General features: G+C 45.3%; 1 protein-coding gene across 1 annotated transcript in view; it reads right to left on the reverse strand.

The window, feature by feature from the left end:
* The window catches only part of zbtb16a (zinc finger and BTB domain containing 16a), a 135086-nt gene that overhangs the window by 30585 nt on the left and 78368 nt on the right, over positions 1-26133 (reverse strand). The window contains exon 4 of the mRNA XM_084565417.1: positions 17447-17533. Coding sequence (XP_084421543.1) covers positions 17447-17533 — 87 coding nt within the window. The remainder of the gene's footprint in view (positions 1-17446; positions 17534-26133) is intronic.

The following is a 26133-nucleotide window of genomic DNA, read 5'->3' on the forward strand; positions in this document are numbered from 1 at the left end:
GTAATATTAATTGCAATTAGGCTCAAGTTGAATAAAAACAAGTAAATTAAAAAACTTTATTTAAGGATAACGCCGTCACAACTTGTTTTTGACGTGGCATATACAATTACTATTATTTTGGAGTATTTTGTTTCTTCCCCGTGCACACTATTCCCTTATAATGACTGAATAACTCCAGGTTTACTGTATATAACTGTTTTTGTATTAACCATTCTTATTTTATTATAAACTTTAATAATTGTACTTAAAGCGGATCCAAACTTAGTTCTTAGTTCAGACGTTTTAACCGGATCACACGATATCTACAATAAATAATAATGAATTCCCCTTTCATTCCCTCCTCGCGCTTTAATATAATATTATTATAATGAACTATATTTTATTAATTGTTTACTTACAGGGAAATGCAATATATATATATGTATATATATTGTGTATTCTGTACAGGGCAGCACTGAAGCATGTTTCTGAAAATGTGAAAGTTACTGCCTAAGCTCATGTATAATTCAGCCGGGAAAAGAGAGAGAGAACAAAGTGGACATTCAACAACTAATACATACTCCCATAAAGGCAATTTTTCACTTTTGTATTCCACAGGAAGATAAAAAAAAAACAAAGGCAGTCCGACTACACGTCTAAATTGTGCCTTTGATTTAATTCCTATCCTCGTCTTTTTTTTCCACCAGGGAACTCCACTTATCACAGCATCACTGAGTGGGCTCGCGGATTTAGTCATTTTTACGGCTCGCGTGCTCGGGCGGATGAGAGCAGGGGAGGTTCATGTTTTCCACATTTCGTGTTGGTAAATCAAAGGCAGCTGAGTAACTCGGCGGAGCTTCTCAGACAGAAAGAGAGAGAGGGGGAGAGGAGGAGGGGGGGAGAGAGAAAACAAGTGTATTCTGTGCCAGGACTGTTAACAACCACCTGTATGTGCCCACCTGTGGTTTCTAAAATAGCTCAGACACAGCGCTGCTAACCCAGGAGGAATTAAAACTAATCCTAAAATTATCTCTGAAAAATAAGGATATTGGAAACTATTCACACAGAGGCATCAGGTTTGGAACAAATATGCAAACATACGGATTTATTATTCTCTGCTACCGTGTGCAAAAAAAAAACCTAAAACTAAAAATCACCCATCAATCCAAAATGCTGCTGAATTCCGTTGAAGCCGAACGCTCGTATTCATAATGATCAAATTGGGATTCACTGAAGGCAGAAATGAAATCATTACTAAAAGACCATCATCTTAAGCCTCCATCTCTGGAGAGAAGTGAGAAGCCTCCTGCCCCAGATTGCCTAAAAATGCAGATAAGAAACGATCCTGCTCCAGAAATTGGTCCTGGTGGACTATTACATCGGAGAGATTAGTGGAAGATAATCATATAATGGCGATGATAGCGCTGATCGCAACAAAACGGCCCCATAAAGTCACCTCTGAATAAAGAAGAGCCGATTCATATGAGTGGGAATAAAGCAGTGAAGAAGTGCTCGTGCTTGGGTTTGCATGTATGAGACATGTGTGTGCAGGGGGAGAGGAGAGGAGAGGAGGGGAGGGGAGGGGAGGTCGGTGCTGCCTCTAACCAGCAGGGGGCGCTCCTCTTTCTCCACCGGTTCCCACAGGAGAGTCGGAGCAACAGGGAAGGGGAGAAGTCCTCACATGACCTTCCAGTTCACGGGAGTTTGCCGTGAGAGGGGGAAAAAAGCCTCTTATGCGGTATATGGTGAGATTTAACAGCCTCAGTGTCCACCGCTGAGACAGTTAATGACTGAGAATGGAGATTAGAAAGTAGTTTAGAGGGTCAGGTGTTTGTTGCACAGCACTGGGGTCACTGGGGGTAGACGACGTTTCACTAACACGCCGCTCCGACGTCAGTATATGGATGCAGATTCGTCCCAGCCGCCATCCTAACCAAGGAAAGCGGTCTCACATAAGCCTTGAGGACTTTTAATTCCACTTATTTCCAGTCTCTTCAGTCTGCTTTTAAGAGTTTTCTTACTCACGACGACACTACGAGGCAAAAGGAATGTCTTAAATTCCCCAAAGGAAACTATTTCAGGACTCAGAAACAACATTTCTGGTTTAAATGGACAGGATTTCTATCTTTTTTATTATTATTATTATTACTTGTGCAGACTGTGTCAAAAGCCAAATGCTTAAAAATGTGACCCAAATAAGAAATATGCATATAGAAATGGGCAAAAATCGTCAGTTCTGCACTTTCACAAGCTTAATTTTGTTCTATATTTTGCGTCCGTCTCAAGTTTTCTTCCCTATTTTAACAAAATTATAATTTAAATGTTTTTTTTTCAGGTCTTGGCACCGGATAAAGCCAACGACCAGCCCCTCTACGTGCAGTTCATTTAGGAAATCCTGCTGCAGGAACCCCCAAGGAGCCTGGAAACCCCTGGACAAAGACGCTTCAGTAGCATCACGCCTTCTTGAAAGCATAAAGATTCAATGCAAAGGGATGGAGATCTTGTTGACATCTTCCCACTGCCGTCTTCCTCACCTGCACCATCACGTCTATCTTTAGCCCTATCCTCTACCTCCGTGCCTCCGGGCCTTATTCCTCCACCGTCAGAGCCCAGGAAATTATAGCGTGGTGTGGGAAGAGAGAGACCACTGGCTCTCTGACCCAGACTTGTTGCTATAAATCCACACTTTTTTTTTTTTTTTACTTCTCGGGGAGGGAGGGGAGTTCTCCCACCTTGACCCCGCCGTTTCCTCGGTACATCTGGCCCGCGAACAAGCTGACAGACGCACTCAGCGGCAACGCACACCAGACACAAACACAACCTCTGCTCACACACTTGGGTGGGCAAGGCGAGGACACACGAGGCGGCCAGAAACGGAGCCAACCGCCTCAGCTCTGCTTCGACGGCCTGATTTTTGGCTAATAACACAGACACGCTGCATTACTGGACCACTTACTTCACTATCACCATTTAATTTACCCTTATGCTATGCTCCGATTTGTAGCTGCACCTCGAATGCAATATGCATTTTGAAAAAGTTCATTTGTTTCAGCGCAGCGGGAGACGGCTCAATATTATTCCTCTCAAATCAAACCTGCTTCCTAACATTTACCTGAATAGAGATGTAAATATATCTTTGTTGTGCACGTAATTGGACACAGACAAAGCACAAACTACCTCAATAGCGGAATTCAAATGAAACGCAGGCCTTAGTCCGAGCGCTGCATTTTAGGACGTTTAAAAGACTTTCTCTTTTTTCCCCTTCTCTCTTCTCCTCTACCCTGTTTAAGATTCCTGGCCTTTCACCTGACCCCAGGCCTTCGCCGAGGGGGGGGGTTGGGGGAGCTGGTTGCTTGCGGTGGTGGGGGTTAAAGTGTAATCCCGGTCCTGTGACCACAAAGGCTTTGGCCCCTGAGGGCCAAGGACCGGCCACATTTTCTGAATTGCAACGTTATCCCTCAGCAAACTCTTCGGACTGACTACATATCAAAGGATTATATTGCAGGGCTCTTCGTTGCTCTTGCGTTTCGGCATTGCCAAACTCGTCCTCCACTCTCAGCTCTCGGGGCCAAGGACTCTGAATCAATCAGAAATGGTTTTGGATTTTGGTTTCATTGTGCGAGGGAGAAAAGCGCGTACAATACAGCTTTAACTTTTCACTGTGAGAATTGCAGAGAGGCGACAAGGCCTTTTTTTTTAAATCATTATATCTGAGCCTCCGTCCAATTTTGCAAAAATCTATTAACAAGAGTAACAGCCACATAGCATCATTACAACTGACACATATTTCAAGCCATTCAGATGCTGATATCTGGCTGCTAGTGTACTGCTAATTGCTTGCTTAAGTAATCCATTAAAGAGTGTTTCTACAACAGCTTGTATGCTCCATTATCATTAGTTTTATTCTGAGGAAAAACCTTAACGAACGCTTTTTAAACAGCGCCGCACTTGGCCCCGAAACGCCTCTTTGCATTTAAAACCTAAAGAATTTGCTTTCTTTTTTTTTCCTTTTTTTTTTTTTAAAGAGCAACTTCAGAAGATAGAGAGAACTGAAGCGAAAGGGAGAAAAGGTTTAATTGACGCCTCCCCCATTTTCCCAGGGTGAAGATGAGAGGGAGGAGGGCTGGGGGGGAGAAAGAAAGAGGAGGGGAGGGTGATGTGACACTGCTCTCCCGGTATTGCGACTGTACAAAAGGAAGCAGATTTGCAGAAGAGATGACCCCTAACCCCTAAAGCTGCAGAAAGGAGCCCTTGGTGGCCCCAGCACCAGCCAATCAATCACCTCCTAGAGCCCGCTGGTCAGCCGGACTGTAAGAGGACACCGCAGCCGGACAAGCGCACCCACCCCCCAAACATTCCTAGGCAGGAGATTTTTTCTTTTTCTGGCTAAGAGTGGGGGTTGTGGCGGGGAGGGGGTCAGAAATAAAAGTTTAACTGGTCAAGTTTTCATCAAACTTCTTCTTTGCTCAAATTAAATTCCAGATGAAATATTTATCTGCGTGTCTGCGCTAAACGAGTCCTTTATCGTCATCTTCTTGGCCCGCAAATAAAGCTCATCGTTTTGTTTTTACTGATTGTCCTTTAAAAAAAATCAAAAAAACAAATTAAAAAAAAGATAATAGATCCAATTTTCAAAGCACTCGAACTATTTGCGCCGACTTCTGCATCATCTTTATCCTTTCAGGGATCAGACACCGGTTTCATTTCCTGCTGCTGTTTATAGTAAACACCTTTGTTCTTTTGATGAAGACTCGGGGAAAGAGAGAGAGAGAGAGAGGGAAAAAAAAAAAGGTTTCCACCGATAAAAAGCTGAAGAAATGAAGAAAATGTCAAATAATTAAAAGCAACAAATAGCTGATAAAGGAACAAAAGCGGCGCGCGCGGTGGAGGGACGGGAGAAGTCTGCTCTGCGGTTTTATAATCACATTTTTGAAATCTTTTTCTAACGAACTTATTTCATCCACTTACTTTTTTAATTTCAGCGACGACGACACGACTGAACTCGTTTTATTTTGAAAGGTTTGATAGCCCTCCTGTCATTCATCTGTATCTGAGGTCTACTTAGGACTTAACGATTTTATATTTATTTATTGCAATTTCTTCTACATTTTCTTTATGTTTCGGGATAAAAGTGCATATGTAAGAAGTCACATTGCGTATGCACTCTGAAATTTCTTCTATAAATTTCCTCTAATGTGAAAACCAGTGATCTTTTCCACTTGCAAACTGTTTTAAAATAAATATAAAGAAATATTAAGGTCTCTTTTTTCTTACTGAAAGCCACTACAGCTCCAGCTGCAAAAGTTAGCCAAGGTCAGTGAACGCTGAACAGCTGGTCGCTGACTTGTGAGACTTTTGCCGTATTAGCCTGTGAATAAATACATAATTAAATGCTAAATTAATTTCCAATAGCGCATTTACATATCAGAGCCCAGAGAGCGGGAATGAAGGGCGGCAAAGACAACAAGGAAACGCGCGCAGTGATCACTCGCTGTATCACTGGGGGGAAACATTAGCATATCCAATGACCAGGTTAAGTCTTTTTAATGCTCTCAAATTAGCTCGGATTTCTACACAAAGACCTTTAACGGTGACGACGTGCCGCCTCCTGCCTGTTTGTCACTAAGGAATAAAGACACCGAACTGATTTCATGTCAAGACTGGCACCGTCATTCCTGTCATCATCACACCTGTGGGCAAGTCGGGGCTGCGAGCGTTTCAGTTTGAGACGCCGCGACTCTTGTTAAACCAGACTCAGACAAATCAATAATTATAAACCCGTGAGAGCCTTTAACTTTGATCCGACGGTGCATCACGCACTCTACTTTCTGTTGTTTCTCAGCTCGAGAGTAAGAATACCGGAAGAGTTATGAAATCATGCTTCAGCATTGGGTTTTATCCCAATTTGTAAATTGGCGGGACAATTTACAACGTCTTTAAGACAATGCTCCACATTAACCCTACTTCCACTCCGTTTATGGCGGCTGTAAACGGGAACAGCCTCAGATAGCACCAGGCCACTCTGTTCTTATAGATAGACAGATATCTCAAGACTGGAAATTGTGATATGAGGCCCACCGACACACGGGGCTGAAGTCAACAGCGACCGAGATCAAAGCATTCCAGGTGAGGCAGAGCACACAAGATGTGTAATGTGTAGCTAGGATGCTGTCTAATAAGGTGAACTGCTGGTTCTAGCGCCACACCTGAGCAAACAGGCCGAGGACTCATTGTTACTACGAGCAAATAATGAAGGAAGAAGTAAAACAAGAATGTTCAGGGACCCTACTCTGCTTCTTCTCTTCTTCTGTGCACAAATTAACCCTTAACGGGATGCTCTTTTTTTATTTCGCTTTCTTCTCCACAGAGCTTATCCAGCATACTCTAGTGTTTTCTTTTTTCAGCTAGTTGCAAAGGCCTGACCAGGTGCCATCTATCAAAACAATCTCCTCTCAGAGGGAAACCTGCTATTAACTGATAAGAGTCTGCCCTCGGTGGGGTGTAATGGGTCCCACTTGAGTTCCTTTTTCGGAGTATTGTTCTAGGCAGGCCACCTCCAAGACAAACCCAACTCACTCGCTGCTCTCTGTTTCACTCCCTCCTCCGGCTTTGGAGCACCGCAGCTGCTTCACGCCGCCGTGCGGCCTTCAAATTGAGTCGAGCCGGTCGAGGCGAGGTGAGAGACTTCATTCCTCTGCAGCTGAAGCAAAGGTGACGCTGTGCAGTTCCAGTCTTTGCTGAGCAAGAACGGGTGTTTAAAGGACATCGTCATAACCGCATGGCCCCTGGGTTTACATACGGGTCGTGTCTCCTTACATTAACCACGTTTACTAAATACATATAACTTCTAAAGTTGATTTTAACGTAGCATAGGATGCTAACTGTAACGGAATGAATCTATTGCGATTACAATCCTTCTAAAGAAAAGAAACAAGCAGAAGCTAATTTCCATCTGTAGTCCTACCTAAAACATGAAATAGACACCACATAAAGACAAGATGCATACAAGATAACCTAACGTACACACTCAGCCTAGAGCTAAACAATGAGTACAAGTACCAACACGACATATATGTACATACCGTGTGCACCGTGCATGCCGTGCAGCACATACTGCAACACGGCATACGCAGCACACACAGAACAACGCGACATAATAAAAACGCCATGCATACATACTGTATGCCATGCATTCACTTGCTCCTGATGATAGGTATCGGATAAAGCAACATGGGTGGAGTCATTTGTTGCTCTCCTATAAAGTGCCAATGCCCAAAGTGCAATACTGACGTAACGTGTTATAGCAAGTGCAAAGAGCGGATATATTATTGCTTTTAAATTAGCTTTTAAATACCGTAAATGGTAAATCAAAATTACAGAGGAATAAATACCAGCAATGGTAATTCAGAGTTATTCTAAACAGCAATAAATTGCAGTGCACTTGTTACCAGCAGTAACAACCCCAAAGTATGAGTATGAGTAACATATGGTTTACCATTAAAGCCCTGCCTCAAGGGAGTTTTTACGAAATGGTCACCACAGAGCACGACTCTGGGAATGATCTATTTAAATTTGCTCCTTTTAGAGCCTACGCCACTCGCTTTAAAAAGGTGCATTTTGACCCTAACCCTGATCATTCCCTAGGCCTAAACAAGTGTTAGAAAACCTAAAAAATGTAATGGGATCCATCTCTGGTGGTGAAAGTCCTGTGTTAACACCATACTATGACCTCTTAAAGTGGATATTTGTTGGGTGTTTCATATGAGTCTTGGCCAGTGTCACAATATAAAAAAAAAAAAAAAAAGGGAAATTTATGTGCACGTACACGAATCAATAGATGGATCAATGTTCAATATTTGTTCAATAAAAATAAAAGATACCGCGAGCTTTATTATTTTGAAAGTCTCCGTGTCTCATTCGTGTGCATGTAACCAACTGATGAAAGAGTGTTTCACCGGCCGCTATGAAACTGTATCGTATGAGGTCGACGGTGCGCTGAAAACACAGCAGGCTAGTAACGAGTGACGGATTATGTTGAAAATACACAATGGATTAAGGCAACAATGATATTATTAAAAAATAATCAGATACTCGCAGGCAGTGGTTTGAAACGACCCTTAATGGCGGCAATGTTAAAGCTCGTAGAATACGCGGCAACCTTGTCCAAAACATACAAACAACCGAGCTACCAGGCAGCTGAATTTCACATAAACATGTTTTTACTGTAACAAACATGTAGAACAAGAGTTTAGCGAAGACGATGTTCCGTTGGGAAATCAAGTACCGGCCAACGTCCATGTTTGTCTTGACTACAGTTAAGATCCTTCAGCCTTTAAAATGCCATAAAGAATTGTGGCCTTCTTCTTCTTCTTCTTCTGACAGCAAATACTTTTGAAATCACTGGACATCAAAATAGCCAAGACTTCCAAGACATTTCCCTAAAAGCCTGCTTGATAAGCAGCTCATTTCCTTTAAAGAGAGATCAAGTTCCCTCACCAACTGTGAGCTGACGTCACACTTTCACATGGAGTGATAATTAATTAGATCTAAAGGTCATACTTGAAATTGGGGGATTGTCCAGGACCGGTGCCGGTTTTGTTTCAACGCTCCTGCCTCGCGACAGACAAACAGACCGTCATGGAGCACACACAGACACAGATATCGTCTGCTAACGATGAACATATACAGTCAATGCGATGAACATCTAAGTTAGAAGTCTCCATCGTTGACTTAAGATGAGGGGAACCCCTTTCTTCCTGTTGGGGTAGCTGTATTCATTGAAGCCATCTATGGGAAGGCTGCCAAAGTGACCCAACAGAGATTGACGGAGGTTAAGCTCCCATAATCAATATGACACTGCTAAGTGCCCTTTGATTGAGCTGCACGCAGTGTAAAAGGACATTTCTGTGTGCCCAGCTGCATTCGCCACCAAGAAATGCAGCATTTGTCCAAAGCTAAACGGCTTCTGAATGTCATTGTCGCGGGTACATTAACTTTTATATGAGTCTGCGAGACGGACTCGGGAGTGAGGATGAACGGCCGTTTTCATTAGCGTGGCTGCTCGGTGCCATTAAGGGCGCCGCCGTCGGACGGACAAGGGACAGAAACGGTTTGGATGCACGAGAAAAAGCCGGAGATCTCAGTCCCCCTCCTCTTAAACATGAGCCACAAGGAGCTGGAGGAGCTGGAGGAGGAGGCAGTGGCTAAATTTGCCGGTGTGAGGCCCGGTGTCACCAGGCAACTGGATCTGATGGCTCCTTTGTTTGGGGTGAAAGGTTGGAAGCACTCGTACTAATCTCCTTGCTTCACAATTAAGGAACACAGGAGAGCTGCTCGAACCTCTTCCCGCTCTCAAACAACAACAACAAAAAGAAAAGGCTTGAAAGACTCCTCTATTGTCCCTCCTCCTCAGTCCTCTATCCCCCCTCCCCTCTCTCCGCGCTAATCGAAAGGTATTTGCACTGTAAATTAAAAGGGCTCTCGCGCGTTGCTGTTTTAACACTGACGCGCTCTCCTAAGATGTCCACAAACAGTTCCAATCTAATTACAGAGGGAGATTTACTTCAAATAACACCGTGGACAAAAGAGCCCTGGCTATTGTTGACGTGGGGCCAGTGTCCCACATCTCTTTCTCTCTCTCACTCTCTTGGGCGAATCCTTTTATATTCAAAGTCCTCGCCTCGCCAAGGTTAAAATGCGATGGGATATCTGAAAGTAGGGAACCTCCTGACAAAAGCGCCCTTTTTATTCCCCGGATGGCGAAGGCCTTCACTGATTTTCACCGTTCTGTCTCTTCCCTTATCTATCCTCTTTTTTTTTTCTTTTTTCTTAACCAAGCAGATCTCGAACAAAGCCGCAGCGGCTGACATGCAAATGTAACCGGGGAGAATAGCGGCGTCCAGGGGAGTTAAGATTGTCCGACAACGGGACGCGCTCGCCGGGGTTGCATTGTGACGCGCGGCCGAGACACATCCTCGGGGTCGGGAGAGAGAGAAGAGGAAGGGGATGGTGGATATTGGCTGGCCAGATTTGCAGCGTGTCCTGCTGACTTCCATTTTATGGCCCGTGAATCGCAGAGCCCTCTGGGAGTCTATAATCCGCCCCCACCGCCCACCCTCCCACTGCCCAGGCCACATCATTTTATTGGTCTCTCTGGATGTGTGGCTGATGTCCCCGGTTTACAATGATCCATCCATGTGGGGATTCTCCTGCAGCCAGACTGTTGCACCACTTCGGACATCCCAATTTGCTACTGGATCCCACCCACCTATTTCCCCCCTTATAAGAATACTACCTCCCTCTCTGACATGCTGTTGTCCCATAGTTTCCTGCGGCGATGCCTCAATGCGGCTGTGCCCACCATGACACTAAGCCCCGGCACTGGAGCCGCACAGTGCAGGGGCCCAGTTGGGTATTTCTCAATGAATGAAGCTGGGTGCTGGGGAACGTAGCAGTGCCAACTCTCATTCACACATTTTATCTCATTTACACACAAGCCGCAGATCCCCCTATTCACGTAGGCCGCTGTGCACAACACTTATGGCCGAGGCGGATGATTACTACTGGGTGTTGGTCACACTGCGGCCCCACTCGGTATCCGTCAGCCAAACGGAGCATCTTATTCCTCCGCCTGGAAAAACTCATTTAGATCTTATCTGGGGAAAAATTTGTTTGCCGAGAGAGAGGGAGGAGGTTAGCAGCAGAAGTGACTGTAGTCTAGCTAGTGCCACTTGATTTAATTTAGCCACCGAAAGTGTCTCCGACCACTTGCACTCTTCTTATTTTGGAAGGTGAGAGAGAGCGAGTGCCACAGAGGGAGGGAGATGGAGGGAAGCAACAAGATAGAGGTATTTGTTTACACAGACGGAGGGGGACCGCGCGGTGATTATTTTGACAGACGTGTGCGAACGCGGAGATATTTTAGAGGCCAACCGTGCGCCAGAGAAGATCATTATCCCAGACATCTAGACAAAAAAAAAAAACTACTTTCGCAGTCTTAGAGATGTCCTCCCGATGATCGTTGAACTGTTGAAATCAATTATGCAGCAAAAACGCCATCAAAATGCTGCTTGTTGCAGCTTCTTAGAATGCTTTAAAGGCGCTGCTGCCTTTTTCATCAATGCTGAATCACTGCGCGCTGAGTCCGTTTTGACCAAACAAGCAATCTGAAGACGTTTGACAAAAGCCTTGTGACGTTTCATAGATTAAAAGACTTTTATGTGATGATGTTTTAAAGAAGACACTTGGGCTCTGACGGAGATCTGAGTGGGAAACGGATAAAACAACAGCATTGATATATCAAACAACACATGCGTCTGTGAGTCTTAGTGTCGCCCTGTCACTGTGGACCACTCTGACCTAAAGCTCTGTGGCCAGCTGGGCGCAGACAGACAGATAATCTGCATCAGACTATTGACAGCTTGCTCAAATATGAGTTGGACGCCGGAACGACAAAGCGATAGCACGGTGCTAATCGGCATTTTGACTCACCAGTCGACGCTAACAGGAACTTAACATGCTAACGTTGCACGATCGGAGCACGTGGCGCTAATGCCAGCTAAGGCGCTCCATGATAATACCTACTTTAACCTCCACGGGGATGATTTTATTCAAACTATTTAAACGTGAACGATCCGGGGAGCTGGATTCCCCATACGTGTGTGTGTGTTTGTATCAGTAACACGTGTGTAGCGCTCTGCCTGCCCGGGCTGGAGGAATATTTGCTTTGCTTATCGCCGCCCTAATGCTCACTGACAACTTAATAACATCACAATTAACTAAATGCTAAACAGATGCCAGCGCTGGACTAATGTGATTGAGACAATCGGCACTTTTGACGTGACCCCTGTGTAGCGCTGCCATTGGCCTAATTTGCTTGAGTGACATGACTGCACTGAGTGTGTGTCTGTGTGTGTGTGTGTGTGTGTTTGAGGTAGCTGATTGCGAGGCCACCGGTGTGAACAATTTACAAGGAGTAAAATTCGGTAATAACCGAAAAGAGCTCCTTCTTTCTGACCATCATAACCTTGCTGTGCTCCCCCCTTTGCCCCCTTCTCCTCTTTCTCTTTCTCCGTCTCTCCTCCTCCTCCTACCCTCCCTCCCTCCCTTCCTCCCTTTCCACAGCTCTCTCTCCCTCTCCCTCTCTCTCCCTCTCTCCAGCCAAACTATTTCTGGCTTGAGAAAAGAAAGTGTTTACTCTGCGGCCGAGGCCTGCTGGAATCACGCTGTGTTCCCACTGGCTAAACCCACTATTGCCACTCCATGGTTTGCATATTTTCCCTGTATTACAAGACGTTAAAAAAGGACAGAGGGAGATAAAGAAAGAACGAAAGAAAGAAAGAAAGAAAGAAAGAGAAAGGAAAGAGTAAGAGCCTCCCCCTCCTATTATATGTGGATTTTCTCTGGTACTGCTGTGTGTGTGTGTGCGCGCACATTGGGATGATTCATGCATAAACAGGAACACCAACAGTCGGACAACAAATTCTTCTGAGGCCTGTGGACTCCGAGGTAATTTCTGCACCGGTCACATGGGAGATGCAGTCCCTGTTGTTTCTAGTTCTCCTCACAGCTCATACTGAACGCGGCCTTAGTCGTGCAGATTTGCGTGCGCAGAACTCCGTGCAAAACTATGAAGTCTGCACTTGTTGACACACAGACGGGGCTGCAGCCTGCAGCGCCTGTAAAAACGCATGAATCTCTAAATCTGCAGACAGGCTAAAAACTCAATTTTAACGTTGATTTATGGCTCATTTCTTTTGTTTGTGAGTCACTTTCTCCGGCGCACGTATCCTGACCTTTCGCTTTCCAGCACGACGCTACACTTTAATCAAGTGCAGTGTGACTGTGGTGGGCTCAACAATAAAATACAAGAGCCATAAATTATGGCGGGACCAAAACAATCTAATGAAAAAAAAAGAGACGACGATCGCTGGCAGGAGGACGGCGATAAAGGCAGAACGGGAGAAAAACTGCGGCTCAGAAATCAGAACGGTCTTGTGCAAACCGACTGGGAGAGGCTTTACTGGAAATGACACGTTGGAAGTCTTTAAATGAGCACACAACAGTTTCACAAAGTGATATTATGGCGCGGGCCAAAATCCACATCGAGATAGCTTTGGAAACAGTTGATCACAAAGAGGAAATGGCTCGGTGTACAGCAAGCCATAGACAACTGCGCCTTTCGCCGCCGCATAAACTGACTTCTGAGCGCGCGCGCGCCGTTTGAGCAGCTCATCTCCCGCCTTGCCAGATTTATAAAACAGAATGCATTAATGAGCGTCCCGTATTATACAATAACGAGCTCTTTAAACTTTACTGCTGCCCCCCTCCACCAAGAGATAATGCAGCCGCAGCCGTTTACTTTATTCTCCACCTAAAAAGGGTCTTCAATAATCTTTTTGCATGTCGTAAATTAAAAGACAACAAAGCCCTTCTCTTTGCTTGTATAAATCCTGGTCAAGGATATTCGTGCAACCCCGCTGGATGCGTTATATTTGTAGAAATCTTGTTGTAATAAACTTGCATGGGTGTTCTGCCGTTTGACTAGATTTCCTGCAGCACTAACCTGCACAGAAGGTGCCTCACTAATAGTTGTATTATACCATATCATTCCTGTCGGCCTCCTGTCAATCACCAGCCAGCAGCATGATGAAGTGGACGCCTCCATCATAAAATAAGCTTGTCACCTCGCACTATATGCATTGTCCGCAGGGGGAAGCTACTATCAGCGCTAGGCTAAGACTTAAAATAAAGTATTTGTCTCGCGGCACGCATTGCATAAGAGTTGGAGGACACGAGACGGAGACGGTAGTAAATGGGCTACCACTCTAAAATGACAGCGGTGTTTTTTCTTTAAGGATGAGAGCTCCGTGAAAGCCAGACAGACTGTGTTCTTTGCTTACAAAAGCCCTGAGGCGAGTCCCAGTTTAGAGAGACACGGAAGAAGAAAAAGAGAGACTCTGATGCGATGCCATCCAATTTGGGGAAATATGCGAGAGAAATTAGCCGACAGTCGATGTAATTCAACTCACAAGTGACTCCGGCTTCCGAACACAGGCATTCCTGGATTTATTTTCGCGTGTGTGTGTGTGTGTGTGTTGCACAACACTGCCAAAGAAGGCGATAGTTTGGAGTGTGTGTTTGCACGGGTTCGGTCGGTAAAAACAGCCACATGATGTTTTGCTGCTAGCTCCCCTGGCATCCTGACCAGACCTGCCTCCCCAGCCCCCCCCCTCACCCGCCTCACCCCGCACGCAAAAGAGCCCCTGTCCGTTATGAATGACGGCGAGTTCAGGAATGCCTCAGTGGCCTACAAGCTATCCCGCTGTTTTGGATAAACACTTTCTATACGTACCACACGGGCAAGCTGTTGAGTGCCGTCGAGTGGCTCGGTTAAAAGTGAGAGACGGCAGACAGAGTGAGAAAGAGACAGAGGTTGAGTCAGACTGCAGCTGATCGTGCACACAGAGGAGATGCCACAATAGCTCCCATTCAAAGGAGAAACAGCCACAGATTCAGAGGCCAAATATTGTCATCAGAGAACATTAGCCAAGGGCTGAAGCGCTGCCAAGAGGCAGGCAGAGATCAAATCTGGCTTTGATGGTCAACAGTAACCCCCTGCTTTCAACACACGCCCTCGCTGCTATTTTGTGCCTCGCGTACTGTACACACATTTCTGCACAAAACAAATCAATATCTGTAACGTTTTCTGGCTTAAACCGATTTAACAAGGCCCAAGTTCACTTGAATCTTGTTTTGGCCTTCTCCTTTTTTATATATATATATGTATATTTTAATGGTTTTCTCAGCATAAAGGCTGCTGTAAAGGAGCCCAAATGCAAAATACACAGATAATACGTGATTAAGAACTCTTAGAGGTTAACAGATTCACATCCTGTCGCAATTAGGTGTTGCATCAGAAGCAGATTCTGCAAGAAGCATCACTCGATGTGCGGGTGCAAATCACACGCATTTCTGACTTGAATCACTCTCCCAATATGTCCATCAGAATAACTGAAGAAGACGTCGGGGGGGCGCACAAGTATCGCCCCGCTGGACAAGAGAACAGACAGAGGTCTCTCCGAATTTTCCGTCAACATCAGGAGCTTGCAGCGGTGCAGCGAGGAGGAGGAGCTCAAAATAATACGAGACTCGGAGAGAGAGAGAGAAAGAGAGACTTTGTCGTTTACCTCTCCTGATCTCATTTCATCAGTCACTCCAAAAGCTGGAAGCCGACCAACTGGCTAAATGCTGTCAGGCCTCAGCTCACTGTTAAGCTCAGTGCATGAATAATACTTAACCTTTGAATGTCACCATATGTAATATCACACACACACAAATAAACAATATGCGTATTCGCTGTTACAGATACCAGGCCCTCAGGCAGACCTGGCATTTAAATATTTTAAGGCCAAATGAAAGAATAAATGTATTACTTATTTTTGAGTTGCCCGTAAATCCCAAAACTTTTATACCTTTAGGTGAACGGGCCTTCGGAGACGGGGTGTCACGTGATCAGACGTCACTTAATGCAAGCGTACAGCAGCTATTAATAACAAGAGAGAGGGAAACCGAAAGGGAGCGTGCAGCCAGACGGCCTCGTCATATTTTTCCGGGGCCCGTTTTTAAAAGCCGTGATCCAGCACAGGGAGCTCAACTCATAGATGATTACTATACTATTACTGCCTCTGCTGCTCCAGTTGTCTGGCAGGAAGACACGTCTGGCCCTGGCAGCGGCTGCCCCCCACTGCCCCACCCCCCTCCAGCCTCTCTCCCCCCCCCCCCCATCAACACTCAACCCCTTCCATTCGTTCCAGACTGGAATGCCTATATTTAGAGTGCTCCTTTCCGCTGTTATGGCTGTTGAATCATTAGCCTCGTTTAACCCTTCTTTACCTCCAACGAGCCGATTGGTCGAGGGCATGCCCCTCAGGAGTACCCCACCCCACCCCACCCTCCCTCCGAGTCCTGACTGCACCGCCGCCCCACCTTCCCCCGTATCAAATGTTGAGGAGGAGTGTGTGTTGTGTTGGTGCAGAGAGAAAGCAGAGGCCCTCTGTGGGAGCTTCAGCTGGGAACCTGGGGGTCGTGGCTTCAGGCGAAGGACAAAAACACGAGATGATGATAATGATAATGATAATGTGTGGCTATTTTGGAGACGTCTTTCTGGCCTGAGTGTGCTTTGGCAGCCCTCTTGTCGTTCATCTCATTTTGTTTGACAAGCTCGAGGAAGGCTGGAGGATGATTGGGTAGTCTGCGATCCCCTGACTTTTCCTCCGACACAACCAAAGTGCAAGTAATACCTCCAGAGCGCATTCGGCGTCCACAGAGGATGAACCTTGGGGCTTTCCTCTACCACTGCCCGTTGTATAATGTCAACTCAGCATGCAAAGCACCACGCACTGCCGCCTGATTCCCTTGGAAGCCGCTCCGTGGAGATCCTGTTACGCCGCTACAACATATTTGCAGCAGCATTTACACTTACGCACGTGGCATTGTATAATAACGTGCAGGCTGACTGCCAAGGCATTAGCTAAAGACACTGGCGTTTCTCAGAGGATAAATGAAGCATCCCTAAGCGTTATTCTGTTTGCACCGTCAAAACCTGTAGCAGTGCTCCAACACAGGGCGAGGGGGCTTTGAGTGCGGCTCATGAGGCAGCTCCCGATATCATTAACGGTGATTCTCTACAATTTTGGAGTAAGAGCCTGCACCGAAAAGATCCACAGACACGTATGAACGCCGTATGAGTCACACTGGACCCCTTGAATACCATCGCGCCATCTCCATAACAAAGTAGAGGCAATTTAAGACCCCGCATTAAAGAGTTCATCACCAGCAGTAAAACTGTTCTGGGCCATCACACATCTGCTGAAGAGGGGATTTACTCCTTCCTATTTACATCTTGGCACCTACATCGTCCTCGTCTTCCCATCTTCATAGCTGCACACTGATAAACAACGCTGGCCTGCCAAAATTTCCCGGTTTGTTGATTACTGTTGGGTCTGTCTTGATTTAGGGCAAGTGGGACTAATCCAAGATGATGTGATCTATCTGTCTGTCAATCCGCGGCTCCAGCTAGCCAGAGGAGGCTGAGCGAACGAGAAAAGGCCCAGCGAGCGTCTACGCCCCACCACAACACACATATATGCTGATTTAGGCAAATAAACAGCGAGCAGGCTGGGAGCGCGGATGAGAGGGGACGCGAAAATTAGACGCCGTCCAAGTTTGATCTGATTATAATCCTGGCTCTTAACAACACATCAGGCTATTTTTAATGTTTCCCACTCAAGTTTTAAAAGTTGACATAATACGTTCAGACATTATCTAAAACCTATTCCGTAAACTAGCGGGAAACTTCTGCGCAAATGCAAACGTGCAGAGGAGCTCATGATCCCTTTGTTTACGTCCGCGGCCGGGATGATACGTGCGACTGTGTGTGTGTGTGTGTGTGTGTGTGTGTTCATACCGGTGTGGATCTGCCGGTGAGCCTCCAGGGATTCCTCTGTCTGGAACTGGGCGCCACACTGGTCACAGACTATGGCCTTCTCACCAGCTGGACAACAAGAAAGAAGAGAGCAGAGATTATTTTTAGTTTTTAACGGTGAAACACTTGCAGCTGTGGTTGCACACATTTTTCTATTATTACGGTAAATGAGTACTAGTGTTCCTGATTCTACGGTTAAGAATGGTGTTTGATTTCACATTTTTACCATCTCCCCAAAATTAACAACAAAATACTACATGAAATAAAGTTTGTGCCGTGAAATATGAAGGGATTTTACTGTCAAATTAACACTATAAAATATAAAATATGAATTCGCTCTGTAAAAATGCCCCTAAACTACTGCAAAAATAAAGCTTTTGTCAGTAATTTTTAACGGTAAAAAAAGCGGCAGCTGCAGTTGCCAGAACATGACATGACAATGACATTTTATACTCAACAGTATTAAATCAAGAGGGGGCGAAAAAGCAATCCTCAAATGATAATTAAAAACTTTTTTTTCCCATTATTTTAGTTTGTCAAAGCCCATTTGTTTTTGCAAAAATGTATTCATGCTCATATGAATTTGAATTAAACACTTAAGCTAAAAAAATAAAAATAAAAAAAAAATGTCAGCGGCCTTCCAATGCATCTGTTAAAGACAAATATTTAACAGGGACATATCTGGATTGGATTTGGGGTCCTAAAATAATAACCAAGTGCTGAATGTTTAACACCTTTAACCAATAATAAAATCAAAGAGGCCTACATGAAAAAGTGGCGCGTTAAAAAGTCAGATGAACAAGAAACAAGAAACGTCAGCGCACAAACGAAGAGAGCAGAACCAGAGAGCACCGAGATGTTCCATTTTCAGATATAAAATCACCCGGTCAGTCATTATTAATTAAAAACCATTAAAATAATTATTTGTTATTGCAAAAAAATAAATAAAAATAAAATTAAAAAATTGGATTTATCTGCATGTTAAATAAGATATTGTTACTACTATCATTCCTGTGGCATTTATTTAATTATGAATGCATATTGAGTAAAGATCAGAAACCTATTGCCTGATCAACAATTATGTGATTTTCTGCAAAAATAAGTTCCATCACTTGCACCGTGTCCGAGTTACACAGACGTCAAGAATATGCCAACAAGGAAATTATTGTGTTTTCCCGTCCGACGGCGTCCCGTGTTTACTTGTTCCCCTTTCACTTACAAGAACGTAGATAAATATTTCTCCGCGTTTGATTGATTAACGGATGCATTGTGCTATATAATTTCGCCTATTGAGCTCGATAATTTGATGAGTCAATCCATCCGCCCTCGGATGCAGCTCGAAATTTAATGAATATGCAAATGGTGGAAGGAGATTGTGTCGTCTCCTTCCCCGTAAATGCTCGGCGTAGGCTAAAAAAAAAACAACAACAAAACAAATCAAACTCCAGTCTAAGTAAAACAAGAGTCCATTATTGCTGATGGTTTATTATTCTTTTAGCACTGCTGCAACGGATATTTAAAAAACGAAAACCCCCTAACATCAAGCACAACATTATGACCACCTTCCTTCCTAATATTGTGCAGGCCTCCCTTGTGGTGACTCATCAGAGAATGGACATGGGCCTTCTGAGGGTGTCCTGTGGTGTCTGGTAACAGACTGTTGTTAGTGGGGGGCGTCGGGGTCTTTGAGGGGAGGGGCCTCTGTGGATCATCCCACAGATACTTGATCAGTTTGGGATCTAGTGAATTTGGAGGCCAGGTCAACACCTTGTGCTGTTCCTAAAGCGTTTTTGTGTGTTCATCCTGCTGGGGATGGCTGCTGTACATCAAGGAGTGTCATTGCTATGGGGTGGGGGTGCCAGGTCTGGTCTAGGTGGGTGCTACATGTCTAAGTAACATCCACACCAATGAATGCCAGGTCCAAAAGTTGGTCAATCTTATTCACCTCACCTGTCGTTGGTCATAATGTTATGCCTGATCGGTGTATACTGTTGATCCAAATTGATATAGCTAGAAATTGCATCAGCTTACAAGACTAGCAGGCTCTTGAGTCAAAGCCAAAAAGTCATCATTGACACATATCCTCTGTTTATATAAGCAGATCAGGTATTTAGCCCTTCAGCTACGGCCTGGATTTCCACGTTCACCTATAATTTATGAACGTATACAGTTCTGGTTAACAGTACATAGAGAGGCAGGCGGCTGGCTTACAGGCGAGTGCTGTGAAAGGGCACATCAGATCAGGCTCAGGAAAACTACTTTTTATGGCTTGGCAACAAGCACTGTACATGCCATACACATCACACATCAAACAGCCACACAAACATAGCACGCACACACACACGCAGCGCAGTCGCAAACACACTTACACACGCACATTTTTTAACATCTGGATGCTGCGTGTGCAAAACGGGCGCGCGCGCGAGTGCGTGTGTGTGTCTGCTTCCAGTGCAAGCACAGAGCGATCTCTCCCGACTAGACCTTGGGTTTGTTCTTGGCACGGCCTCCTGGGTTACGACACCTCCAGAGAGAGAAAGAGAACACAATGAAAACAGGAAGCCAATTCTTAGATGACAGAAAAAAAAAAAAAAAGTCACGGAGAGATGGCTTGTGTGGTTTTGCAACCGCAGTGACATTAGGGAACGGCCTGTACTGTAATAAGCCCTACCAAAAGCAGAAATGACACGGACCGTACATGACAGAGTGTGCCTGCCAGTAGAGTGCTTATGCAACAAGTTATGCAAAAGATGGTGCGCTGCACAAGTGAGCGTGACTAGATCATAAGCCACTGTAATGCGAACTATAAAGCCGGCACATCCTGGATTCATCTGCGATGTCACAAGATATATTTCCATTTAACAACTTTAGACTAACTAGACTGAGCCGCTGAGCGATGTCCCTTTTAATTGGCTGCATATTCAAGAGGCATAATTTGCAGTGTGAGCGTATGGCGCGCCGGTGTCAAATGCACAGATGAGCATATGGCCAAATTAGCTGGCAAAAGTGTCCACTTAACCTTTGGAGAGCAAGACATGTAGCGGAGATGTAGACAGAATCCCCCCAGCACCTCCACTTATGTCCCCTGATTTGCATTAATCACGTAGCGCCTCATGTTGCTTCTTTAACTTCTGATTCATCACCGTTGGATGTGTAATTATTATTTCTACGTGCAACCGGGCACTCCGCTAACCTTCACTGGACTCCTTCCATCTATCGATTCGAGCTCATTGATTGCCCTTGCGGCAAACCATCTGGGGCAATTTTATGACCACAAAAGTGCAACTCTGATTCCATCAGGAGTTACTGATAGACCAAAAGTAAATACACATTACGACATGTTTTTACCTCCGACGAGCACGCCGCGCTGGGTTGATTACGTTATAAGTCAACATTTCGCAAAACAAGTTGCAGTGGTTTTCTAGCTAGCTACTCTGCTAAAGTCGATTTGCAATTAACAGAAACTTACTGCAGGAGGGGCAATTCATTGCACTGTATATATTGTCGCAATTACGTTATGTATGATTTTCTATTCACAATTTCTCCTCAATCCTTTGCACCACTGACGTGCACCCTCCCTCCAATCGTCTCAGACTGGATCCTCTGTTTGCATCGCTGTGTTTCTGCATGTTTCTAAAAAGAAGAACGAAAGCGTGGACACTGGTGGCTGCCTGGAAGATAAACATGGTTTACAGCACTGTAAAATACGATCAATTCAAAATGTGACGTTCCAGTCTGCTATCAGCAACAACACTAACAATGAGGCAGCCCGCCTAACACTTAAAACGGTTACTACAAGCAATGGCCCCGCCTCACAGACAGTGGTGCAACCCTATAACCAGTCTTCTGGGAGGCCAAGAGGCGTGTGCTAAATGGACCAGGGATAGGATTTTAGTGCAGGGCATGCCCCTGCTTGTGGCACGGGGACATAAATTGTCAGGAAATGCCTGCATGCTGCCTTGCTTCAAGGAGAATGGAGTTGTGCGAGGTCACTGCGGGGCAGGGAGGGAGGAAAAGCGGGAGCGCAAGAATCCAGGGTGCACGCCGCCAGGCAGCCACCCAGCCAGATGCCCGTCACTCCAGTTAGCCAGCTAAGTGCTAACAGGGGGGGCCCTCCTCTTGGTAACTGCCTCCATCGGCCATTTTCAGTGCCAAATTAAAGCAATAAATCCTGAGGCCCCTTTGATCACAAGAGGGTGAACTTGTTAGTTAAGAAAGACAGAGCGACGGGGATCAAGGAGACACACACAGTTACTCCTGTCATGTGCTCTAAATAACAGTTTTAGTGAAGAGATTATTTTAGCATCGAAATTATCCAGAGGGACTTAATTTTTTTTTTGCAAAAACAAACACAAATAACAGCATCCCAGTGCAGCTCAACAGCAAACCTCTGAGCGAAATCAGGACCCAACGGTTACTGTGAAGCAAATAAAAGACAACCATGACAAAATCTAAAAGGAATCTCCGAATGGTCAGCTTGCCCAATCTGCTTTGCTATTGGGTAGTCCTGAGTCACTTTGCCACAGATTCAGCCCTGAGATGACATAATAAAAAGTTGCACAACCCACGCTGCATTAGTGTGTGTGTGTTGGGAGGAGGGGATGGGGTGATGATCAGGTGCCACATGCCACGGAAACCGCTTCCCTTTTCGCTTCCCCTCCCGAAATATTGCACAACTGCTGTTGCAGCGCAGTGTGGCTCGGTTATTTCATAAAGGGCCGTAAAAGAGAACAAGCCAGAGAGGGCCCCCTGCCAATCAACTAAACTTCCAATAAAGCCCGCCAGCAAAAGACTAATATAATGGTTCCGTATATGTACTGTAAACTCCATCTGGCGTAACAGGTCCTGCAACTCCCTGATAAAAGAATTCTTTCCTTTGTTTCCTTTAGCCTCTCAGAGTACAGTGCAGATGCCCGAAAGTTAGACTGACGATTGTTTCTGTAAATGTTACAGGTGGTTCATCTGCAGCTGTAAGTTGCACTTTCTCCGGAGGGACCTTTGGCCAATAATCCTGGCTTACTCCATCCTGGCATGGTTTGGCAACTGTTCAAGGGCAGACAGGGAGGCTCTCCAGAGGGTGGTGGTTGACACAGCAAAAAAAAATCACCGGCCTTTCCTTCGCCCAGCTTGGAAGACATCTACATGCAGAATTATCGGGGACAATGCTCATCCTTGGCATCATATCTTCACTTTGCTACCCTCTGGAAGTCGCTGTAGGGCCTTGAAGTGCTGCACCACAAGACGGAGAAGCAGCTTTCACCCCTCAGGTGTCCAAATAGCTCACTTCACAGCCCTCTATCCCACTGCCACCACCTTAAACGCTTCACCAATTTGGAATTAACCTAACGAGCATGACTTTGGACGGCGGGAGGAAGCTGGAGAACCCACGCAAACACAGGGAGAACATGCAAACTACACACAGAAAGGCCTCAGTCGGCTTGGATTCAAACCCAGAACCTCCTTGCTGTGAGGCATCAGTGCTAACCACCACGCCAATGTGCTGCCCTCTACTCTGTTCTACTCTATTCTATTCTAAGTGTATGCTAGTCCTGACAGTTGCGTAATTCTGCATCAACTTGTGTTTCCCAACTTGTGCAACAGTCTTAAAGCTGCTGGGTCCACTGAGGATGCAAAAGAAGCAGACCTCGCTGAGGAGACATGACCTGAGTGCCGTGCAAAGTATTTACTGTTTACTGTGGTGTCGGCCTTGTGACCATCGCGTGAGACGCGAGGCTTGTGTCTCAATCCTGTCATTCGCATATCATTCGACTTCCAGGTCTCTTTGTCATCGCGTCGTCAGTGCTCTTTACATGAATCTTGTGACTACCGTCGGGTCTGGTTGGCTTTAGGTGCTCTGAGCGCTTCCTTGGCATTATTGAGCGGCGTTTCACTTCGAGTTATCTGCTGTGGGCTTTCCCAAACAGCGGCAGCATTTCACCATGTAGACGTGATTAGGATTGCGGACTAGCCTGCAGCACGGGCCTCACAGGGAAGTGATGGCGCATTCCCTTGCCTGTAATTTCCCCTGACACACTAAGTGCTCATTCTCCAATTTCCCTAAATAATGTGGCGATGGTGCAATGTCCCATTTGTTATTACCCTTATTCCATGTGAGCAGGGAAGACGCAAGCCGTCGTTGGGAAAAAAAAGTAACCTCGGTTTCCATTTGCCTGTTTGTGGGTGTGATGAGTGTATTTGGGTGCAACAACACTACGCTATCACCGCACTCACATCATCCAGTTCAGCAATGTGATCTCATAATGCCACCATTCAGAAGCGCTTCCCATTCAAAAGAAGAATATGTCAGAGGCATAGAAGGGCCTTGTTTGTTTGGGGCGATAGTCCCGCTTTTCTGGATTCTCCTGTGCGAGAATAAATATTTTGTCACTGTATATTTTATAATACTTGCCTGTCTCAGCCTACTTTCTTTCACAGGTAGCGTATATGTGCTAAGTCTGCAACAGATGTACCCCCTTGGGGATCGCAGTCTAAACAGAATCTTTCATCAAAGACAATCACAGAATTAAACATAAGAGTTACGGAGCTCGTCTTTGCTCATAGCAACGCACAAAAAGTAGGCCATCGTGCCGTTACGAGAGTTTTCATCCTGCTCGGCTGATGCGGCTAACGAACCACCGGTCATTTTGCGACGTGACGAAGCCAACAAAGGCAACACATGCAATAATTTAGCTCGTTTTTGCTCTTTAAATAAATCAATATACGCAGGAAGAGAGCTGAGCACGCAGGCTTTGCAAACGCCCGCTTGCTGCAACAGACGGAGTCATAAAAAATAAGTTGGTCTCACATGCCCACTTGCATGAGATGGCATGACACTATTTAGCGTCCATTACACAAAATAACACGACTAAGAGCTTCCACATTGAGGAATGCTTCGACACAGAGCGGGACTGTTCCAGGAGAAATGCAGACGACGAAACGCTGAGCACTTAATCTACACAAAAGGGAAAAGTAAACAAGCAGCTCTTGTACGGATAAAATGCTGGTTGTATTGGACTATACTGTTTTAAATATGTGAATTTTTCTTCTTTTTGAATAGTTTTACTGGTATTAACTTCGTGGCGTCACCGACAGGTTTTGAAGCTCAACGTAGGCGGCGTAGTTGTCGCCATCTTGGCAGCGGCTGACTCCGTCCAACTCCAAATCAAAAACGGGCAAGGAGATGGAATATAGCGCGCATCTGTCACTCAGATTTAATTTAAACAAGAAAGCGACATTAAAAAAAAAATAATCACTCAAAGATGCCCGGGCTGTTTTGTTGTAAACATGTTTATTTCCGCTGTAAAGTGGGACATGTCTACCACGGAGGCCCGTTGGGGATTGACTCACTTTCTGAAGCCAGGCTTCAAGTGGCCATTTGAGGAAGAACAGGTTTTGGCTCCTCCACATTGGCTTCGTCTTTCAGCCCTGGAGGTTGCTGCTTGGTTAGAGCTCAAGAACAACATATCTAACCACTGGCATGTTGTCAGACTGCAAGTAGCTGTTAATGCTACCAAAATAAAAGCTGCTCTGGACGGACTTCAACCAAGACAATGAGCTCACTACAATACAAACACAGATAGTGAGCTATTGTCTGGTCTGAATATTGCTGAGACATGTATAAATGACATATACTGGTGCAGCAACTCATTTTGTCCATTATATGTAGGCTCAAAAAACATATTTCTGTAATTCATAATAAAAAAAAACAGGGGCTAGCACTGATGCCTCACAGCAAGAAGTTTCTGGGTTCTAATCCATCGGCCGACTGGGGCCTTTCTGTGTGGAGTTTGCATGTTCTCCAGGTACTCCAGCTTCCTCCTATCGTCCAAAGACATGCTCGTTAGGCTATTGGTGATTCTAAATTGGCCGTAAGTGCGAGCGTGAGACCTGTCCAGGGTGTACCCCGCCTCTCGCCCATTGACAGCTGGGATAGGCTCCAGCCCCCATAACCCCGCGACCCTTCACAGGACAAGCGGTTATAGAAGATGACCTGATCCCGCTTAAATCTGAAACTGTATTCTTTTCTGATCAGTATTTTATTTATTTTAGTATGAGGTATTTCGTTGTGCCTTAAAAATCTGTCCAAAACAAAATGTCCATGTTGACGCATCTCCACTACAAAGAACAGGACACCGTGACTGACTTTACTTCACAACAACACGTCAAATATTAAAAGACTAGCGAGAAGTCACAGCGGCCTTAAGTGCAATCGTGGTGTGTTTTTTTGGCGCGGAATTAACATGTGAAGGTTAACCTGACACGACAAAGCCCTCTATTGCTCTGCCACTTGTGCAACCTGGCAGGGCAGGACATGTTTTTAAAATTTTTTTTTTTGTTTTGTTTTTTACTGTATGTGCACGTATTTCTGCAGCGAGCGGCTGAATGATCTGTTCTCAGTAGCCGGGAGGAGGCTAAACGGGAAATTAAAAAGGCTAATTACAGTGTATCTGTCGATGGCCGACCAATATCACACTCAGTGGTTTTTAACAGTGTAAACAGGGCAGGAAAGAGAGAGAGAGAGAGGCAGACAGGCAGATTAGGGAGACCGAATGCGTGTGTGTTGTGTGTTGTACGCGTGTGTGTGTGTTGTGTGTGTGTGTGCGCGACAGAGGGAGGAAGGCAGACAAGCGCAGTCACCAACAAAAACATAGCCTGGCTGTTCACTGAGCCTA

The sequence above is a fragment of the Chelon labrosus genome (assembly GCF_963514085.1).
Source record: "Chelon labrosus genome assembly, chromosome: 17".
NCBI lineage: Eukaryota > Metazoa > Chordata > Actinopteri > Mugiliformes > Mugilidae > Chelon > Chelon labrosus.